Source organism: Neopelma chrysocephalum, unplaced genomic scaffold (genome assembly GCF_003984885.1).
Source record: "Neopelma chrysocephalum unplaced genomic scaffold, ASM398488v2 Primary Assembly neopelma1_99879, whole genome shotgun sequence".
Lineage (NCBI taxonomy): Eukaryota > Metazoa > Chordata > Aves > Passeriformes > Pipridae > Neopelma > Neopelma chrysocephalum.
Genome location: NW_020926521.1, coordinates 1 through 7154, shown reverse-complemented (window position 1 = coordinate 7154; position 7154 = coordinate 1). Strand labels below are relative to the sequence as shown.

Below are 7154 nucleotides of genomic sequence, written 5' to 3'. Positions count from 1 at the left end.
CTTGGGGTGGGGGGTCTTGGGAGAGGCCCTGGGTTGATTTAGGGGGGGTGGGGGGATGGCCCGGGCGGGTTTGGGGGGATGAGTGGGCGTCCCTGGATTGGTTTTGGGGTCCTTGGGGAGGTCCTGGAGTGGGAGGGCTTGTTTGGGGGTACTGAGGGAGGGGTCCTTGGCGTGGTTTGGGGGGTCCTTGGGGTGGAGGGGCTGGTTTAGGGGTGCTGGAGAGGGGGAGACCCTGGACTGGTTGGGGTGGACTGGGGGGATTACTTGGGGTGGTTTGGGGGTTTTTGGCAGCTTTGGGACGCCCTTTTTTGGGGGGGGGCTTCCTTGGGGGTCCCACCCCAACATCCCCTTTGCCTCTCCCTCTCCTCCCACAAGATCCCTTTTTGCTGGGATATCCCTGGATTTGAGGCTTCCCTGGGATTCTCCCAACCCACCCCTCACCCCAGGGCCATCCTGGGGGTCCCCCAACCTCACCTGTGCCCCCCTCAAATCCTGCAGCCCCCCTGGATTCATGGATTCCCTACTCTTCCTCTCTGCCCGCCGGCTCGTCGCCCACCGCCCCCTTCCCCCTGTCCCCGCCCAGCTCTATCCCGTCCTCTTCCAAGCCGCGTTCCTGGATAGGAGACCCCTGGTCCTGCAGGATTTGGTGGCCCAGTGGCCATTCCCAGTCCTCAACTTCCAGCAGATTGTGGGGGGCCGGAAGCTGCTCCAGGATTATCCCTCCAAGCTCTGCATCCAGTCTGTCATCCTGGCCGTGGTGAAGCAGCTCCGGCAGGATCTGGAGGAAGCAGGCCATGATTCCAGGTGAATCTTGGGAATTCCAGGATACACAGAACCCACTTCTGTGGTTTTTCCCTGCTTGTTTATTCCTGTTTTTCCCATTTCCTGGCCCAGCCAGTGCCGTCTCCGTGTGCTGGACATGACAGGACTCCGGGATGGTGCCACTGGCCGTGCTCCGGAAGGGATGAGTGTCTGGTCTGGCACTGTGGCCCTGGCCAAGGCTTGCGTGGAGGTCTCCAAACACCAGCGGGAACTCCAGAAATGCGGATCCAGGAGCCACAAGGGCCATTCTGGCACCACAGCAGCTCCGCGATTCATTGACATCCACGCCGATCTCTTCGTCAATGGAACATCCTATGGGATCCTGTGGGACGCACTCCAAACTGGGAACACCGGCCCACTGCGCCTCAAGTGCCGAGAGTTCCAAGCCGAGGAGCTCTGCCTGGCTGGAATTGTGAGTCTGCTGAAATCCCTGGATCCCTCTGGCGTAAGGAGAGTGGAGCTTCGCTTCAACAACCTCGGACTGGGGGGTCTCTCCCTGGTTTTGCCACATCTCTCCCGATTCCTGGATCTCCGAAGCCTCCGACTTCCCTACAGCAATGTCGACGTGCGGCGGCCAACGCCAGAGTCAGTGGTGGGAATCCACTGTCTGGCCAGGGAGCTGGGAAAGCTGCAGAGCCTCAGGGAGCTCAACCTGGGATCCTCCAGGCTCTCTGGGAGTTTGAGGCACATTCTCTGGTAAGTTCTTGCTGGAGCAGACTCCCAACTGCATTCTTCCTGTGCTCAGTGAGGATTTGCAAAGGTTGGACTTGGTGGTGTTAGACATCTTTTCCAACCTTAGTGACCCCATGATTCTGTGATTTTGTTATCCCAATACTCCATGACTCCATGCTCCCATGATTCCATTATCCTGTAATTCCATGATTTCATGACACCACGATCCCATAATTCCTTGACTCCAGGATTCTCAAAGGTTGAACTTGACCATCTTGAAGGCATTTTCCAACCTTAATGCCTCCTTGACTCCGTGATCCCAGAATTCCCTGATTCCCTGTTTCCAGAGGACAGCAAGCACTGCATCCCAGAGCTCCACCAGCGCCAGGTGCTCCTGGCTGGCTCCATGACTCTATAATCCCATCACCCCATGATTCCATGATTCCATAATTCTGTAATCCCATAACCCAATAATTCCATAACTCCATGACCCCACAATTCCGTGGCCTTGTAACTCCGTGATCCCATGACTCTATGATTCCACAATTCCAAGGCTCCCTGATCTCATGACTCCGGAATCCCATAATCCCACGATTCTCAAAGGTTGAATTTGATAGTCTTGGAGCTCTTTTCCAACCTCAGTGATTTCCATGATTCCATGATCATGAAGGGAATCATGGGTCTTGTTTGTCCTGCAGTTCCCCCAGGAATTTGGGAGCCATTCCAACATTTCAAGGTTTCATGGAGGGTTTGATCTATTGGCGCATCCCTCCCAGCTCCATGATGTCACCATGGGGTCACATCTCCTTTTTCATCCTGGCAGCGAACTCGAGGCTCCATTGGAAAGCTTGGAACTGGCCTTCTGCTCCCTCCTTCCCGCTGACTTCGCCTTCCTCTCCCAAAGCTTCCACGCTCCGGCCCTGAAAAGGTTGGATCTGAGCGGCCATGATTTCTCCCAAACTCTTCTCCAACCCCTTCAGCATCTCCTAGAGAAAACCTCGGCTTCCCTGCTCCACCTGGACCTCATGGAATGCCGGCTGACGGACTCACACCTGGGTGCCCTGCTGGCGTCACTCCGGCACTGCTCCTGCCTCCGCTCCCTCGGACTCTTTGGGAATTCCTTCTCCACGGCGGGGCTCAAGGATTTATTATGGAAAACTGTGGTCCTGCCAGATCTCCGCCTGGTCGTGTATCCTATCCCTGTGGATTGCTACAAGTCAGGGCTGGATCCTGGCTGGATTTTGGAGGAGCAGCTGGGCAGGGAATGTTTGGGAGCAGTGAGTGCAGAGCTGGGCCGGATGCTGGAGAGCTTCGGGAGAGCCGACATCGTCTGGACTTCCAACCCCTACGGACACGGAGCCCTGGATTACTTCTCCTTGTAGCTGGGGAAGAGCTTGGAGCCTTCAGCCTGGAGAAGGTGCCTCAGTGCCTCCTTCCTCAAAGAATTTGTGTGTATTCCACCTCATTTCAGTGTTTTTCACCTTATCCCAGTGTTTTTCAATCTAATTTTGGTGGTTTACCGCCTCATCTCACTGTTTCTCTACCTCATCCTGGTGTTTTCTGCCTCATCCCGGTGTTTTTCCTCTAAACCCATTGTCTTTCCACCTCATCCTAGTGTTTTTCCACCTCCTTTGGTGTTTTTCTGCTTTATCCTGCTGCTTTTCCCCCATGACAGTGTTTTTTTCTGCCTTATCCCAGTGTCCTTCTAGTATTTTTCCACTTCATCCTGGTGCTTCTCCACCTCATTTTGGTGGTTTTCCACCTTATTGTGGTCTTTTCCCACCTCATCCCAGTATTTTTCCACCTCATCCTGGTGTTCTTCCACCTCATCCAAGTGGGTCTTGACCTCATTTTGGTGTTTTTCCTGTTATCCCAGTGGCTTTTTGCCTCATCCTGATGGTTTTCCACCTCATCCCAGTGTTTTCCAGTAACTTTTGTTACCACCTTGTTACCAACCGTAGCTGGGACAGACCTGGTGTCACTGGAAACTCCCAGAACTCTGCTAATTAGCACCAGATATTAATTGCTAATTAATAAACCAGTATCACTTGACTGGTGATGAAATTCCTGCCAAATCCCCCCCTAAATCCCACTCTCCTGTATCCTGAATCCCAGCACTGCACAGTGAGGAATCAGCATGGTGAGTTCTGGGGTTTTTTGGGAGTTTCATGGAAAAAAAGGGGATCCCAGTTGCCATGGAAACACCCATCCCAGTGCCAGGATGGGCTCCCCCCCCAATTGTAGGGATGTTGGGGGGGTCCCCTGGTGCCAGGGGTCTCTGATTCCACCATATCCCGTTGCCATGGGAGTGATGGGAATGGTTGGGGGGGGTCTCAAACTCCACCATATCCTGCTGCCCTGGGAGTGACTGGGATGGTTGGGGCTCAAGCCACCTGTTTTCCAGGAATACCAGCCCAGGGACCCCCCCCAGGCACCCCTGAACCAACCAGAGACCCTTCCAGCCCCCCCCCGAAGCAGCCCAGGGACCCCTCTAGTCCCCCTAAACAAGCCCAAGAACCCCTCTAGCCCCCCATCCCAGGGAGCCCCAGCCCCCCTAAACCAGCTTAGGGAATCCCTGCCAAGGACCCCCCAGAAACCCCCTAAACCAGCCCAGGGACCCCTTCAGACCCCCCAAAACCAGCTCCCCATCCTAAAGGACTCTGCTAGCCCCTTCTAAAATCAGCTCAGGGACCCCCCAAACCACCCTCAGATCACGTGTCTGTCACACCCATATGGGATCCAGGTGTGTGTCTGTCACACCCAGATGTTTGTCCAGGTGTGTGTCTGTCACACCTGTGTACCACCCAGGTGTTGTCATCCCCCCTCTCCTCCCCGGTCTGTTCCCTTCACAGGCCCAGGAGGGGACAGGCACAGGTGTCCCACGTGTCCCCGCCCCCACAGGTGTGCACACACACCTGCACACAGGTGTTGCTCAACAGGTGTTTATTGGTGTTCCCATCACCACGTGGCCTCCAGGGGGGCTGAGGGGAGGGGTCTCAGGTGCCCCAGGTGTGCGGGCACAGCCCCCTCCCCAGTGCCCCCGGTGTCACCTGCTCACAACCCGCAGTTGTACACCCGCTCTGCCGTGGTCCTGCGGGACTCGGGGGGCACTGAGGGAGTCCCGGGGGTCTTTGAGGGCATCTCGAGGGGCCCCTCAGTGGCCTCGAAGTGGTCGACGCGGAAGGCCCAGCGCCCCGGGACCCCCAGGTTGCTCCGGTGGCCGAGGGTCTGCACAGCGGGTGTGCGGGACCCTGGCACGTTGTAGTAGTGCACGTCATCCCCGCTGTTAAACCCGGCCTGGGGGGCATATGGGGGGACACACAGGGGGGGACAGGACAGGGTGGGTGGTGAGGGGGGCAGTTCTGCTCCAGTTCCCGCAATTTTACCCAAAAGGAGATTTATTTCACCCCAAATCCACTCGTTCCACCCAAAATTCCCTTAATTGCACCTAAAATCCCTCTAATTTCACTTAAAATGCACAATTTCTCCCCAAATCCCCTTAATTCCACCCAAAATTCCCTTAATTCCACCTAAAATCTCCGATTTCACCTAAAATGACCCTATGTCCACCTAAAATCCCTGATTTCACCTCAAATCCCCTTAATTCCCCCTCAGAACTCCTTACCCCCCCATCCCAGAACCCCCCTAGCCCAGTGTGGGGGTCCCTGGGGGTGTCCCCGTGTCCCCACCTGTGCGGGGATGCCCCCCAGCCCAGTGTGGGGGTCCCCCATGTTGGCAATGCCTGTTGTCCACTGCAAGTCCCCGTAGTTGAGCAGGACAAAGCAGGTGACACCGTCGGAGGCCAGCACAGCCTGGAAAGTGTTCACCTGGGGGAGGACGTTGTCACCGTGTCACCCTGGCACTGCCACCCCCCAGCTGTGTCCCCAGCCCTGTGTCCCCCAGAAAGTTGGGGACACCATGGCTGGGGCCACTATGGTTGGGGCCACTGTGGCTGGGGACACCTCGCTTGAAGGCCAAGCCACTTGAGCCCCCTCCCCTCCTTGTCCCCTGTGTCCCACCTTGTCCGAGGCAGCCCCAAAATAGGCCACACGGTCCCAGGTGGCCACGAGGGCCCAAGTGGGGCGCGGTGGGGGGTCCCCTGGGGGCACAGTGGGTGCCAGGTCCTGTGCCAGGCGCTCCAGCAGCTCAGGGTCACGGCTCTGGCGGTACCAGACGTCCCCCCCCCAGCCGTGTGTCCACGTCGGCCCAGTACGGAGCCACGAAGGGGCGGTGGCCGGGCAGCGGGAAGGGCTGGGGGGTGAACTCAGGGACCCTCGTCCCGAACGACACCACCCCATTGTTGTTCACCTGGGGGCAAAGGGCACCTGTGGGACACCTGGGGGGCACCCACCAGTGACCCCCCAGCGGTCCCAGTTATGACACTGCCAGTCACAGTGACCCCAAACCAGGTGTAACCCCAGAACATCCCAGAATGGGCCTGGGACCCCAAGTGTCACCCCAGAGCCTCCCCATATGGAGCTAGGATCTTCCAGTATGGGACTGGGACCCCCCCAGGATGGGCCTGGGACCCCCAGTGTCACCCCAGAACCTCCCAGGATGGGCCTGGGACCCCAAAACCGCCTGGGGGTCCTGCAAGTGTCCCCCATGTCCCCAGGGGTCTCCACTCACCCATGTGGCCAAGAAAGGAGGTGCCACCAACTCTGGTGGCCCCCATCCCACTTGCCATCCCCCCCCCCTGCTGTCATCTCCCAGTCCCACCCTCCATGTCCCCCCTGTGTCCCTCCAGTCACGTGACCCACGTAGCAAGAGCGGTGGCCGCTCCCGAAGAAGGAGAAGTTTTGCCACAGAAAGATCTCGGGGCTCGTCCCGTCGTCCTCGTGGGGGGTAGGCTCATCCCCCACGCCCGGCCCGAAGGGGTACAGGACTCCCCCTGGGGACACACCACAGTCAGGGACCCCTGACACTGCCCAGGATGAACTGGGGCACCCCAGGATGGGCCTGGGACCCCCAGTATGGAGCTGGGACCTCCTGGTGTGAAACTCAAACCTCCCAGTGTCACCCTGGGACCTCCCATTGTGGGCCTGCGACCCCCAGTTGTCACCCCAGAACCTCCCAGTATAGGCCTGGGATCCCCAGTTGTCACCTTAGAATCTCCGAGGATAGAACTGGGACCTTCCAGAATGGGACAGGGACCTCCCAAGATGGGCCTGGGACCTCATACTGTGGGACTGGAACCTCCCAATTTGGGTCAGGGACCTCCCAGTTTGGGCCTTGGACCCCCAGTGTCACCCCAGGATCTTACAGTTATGGGCCTGGTACCTCCCCACTCTAGGCCTGGGACCCCAAACTCACCCGATGGTCCCACGGGAGTCCCTGATGTCCCCAAGGGTCCCCATTGCTCTGTGAGGCCAAGCAGGAGGAGCAGGAGGACAGGGGGGACCTTCATCTGTCCAGGCCTAGGGGAACAGGGGGTCCTTCCTCAGCCATGTCCCCATGTCCCCCCATGTCCCCAGTGACCCCCCATGTCCTCAATGTCCCCCATCTGTCCCCATGTCCCCCATGTCCCAATGTCCCCCCATGACCCCAGTGACCCCCCATTTCCTCAATGTCCCCCATCTGTCCCCATGTCCCCCATGTCCCAATGTCCCCCCATGACCCCAGTGACCTCCCATGTCTCCCAATGTCCCCCCATGACCCCA

The 7154-nt window shown here is 58.2% G+C and overlaps 2 protein-coding genes across 3 annotated transcripts; one reads left to right on the top strand and one right to left on the bottom strand.

Annotated features, from left to right (window-relative positions):
* Nucleotides 1-340: 340 nt before the first annotated feature.
* On the top strand, nt 341-3567 carry LOC113962052 (leucine-rich repeat-containing protein 14-like). 2 transcript variants are annotated; one of them, XR_003532435.1, is made up of 4 exons: nt 487-804; nt 895-1518; nt 2318-2944; nt 3330-3567. XR_003532435.1 is itself a non-coding variant. In XM_027672862.1 (3 exons), the coding sequence occupies exons 1-3, from the start codon at nt 512-514 to the stop codon at nt 2874-2876; spliced, it is 1476 nt and encodes a 491-aa protein (XP_027528663.1). In that variant the 5' UTR covers nt 341-511; the 3' UTR covers nt 2877-3567. The 2 variants fall into 2 exon arrangements, 1 of the variants encoding a protein (XP_027528663.1); XM_027672862.1 differs by having other exon boundaries at nt 341-804; nt 2318-3567.
* A 957-nt stretch (nt 3568-4524) lies between these two features.
* LOC113962051 (sushi, nidogen and EGF-like domain-containing protein 1) lies at nt 4525-6989 on the bottom strand. Its single transcript, XM_027672861.1, is given in 6 exon segments — nt 4525-4791; nt 5184-5321; nt 5514-5678; nt 5680-5802; nt 6255-6385; nt 6808-6989. Coding segments are annotated over 6 exon segments (894 nt in total). The 5' UTR covers nt 6902-6989; the 3' UTR covers nt 4525-4548.
* Nucleotides 6990-7154: the final 165 nt, after the last annotated feature.

Bases quoted from the DNA above. Each gene is read 5' to 3' on its own strand.
- LOC113962052 (XM_027672862.1), top strand. From the start codon at position 512: ATGGATTCCCTACTCTTCCTCTCTGCCCGCCGGCTCGTCGCCCACCGC. The intron at 805-894 runs GTGAATCTTGGG...TTCCTGGCCCAG, and splicing joins GAAGCAGGCCATGATTCCAG to CCAGTGCCGTCTCCGTGTGC. The intron at 1,519-2,317 runs GTAAGTTCTTGC...TCATCCTGGCAG, and splicing joins AGTTTGAGGCACATTCTCTG to CGAACTCGAGGCTCCATTGG.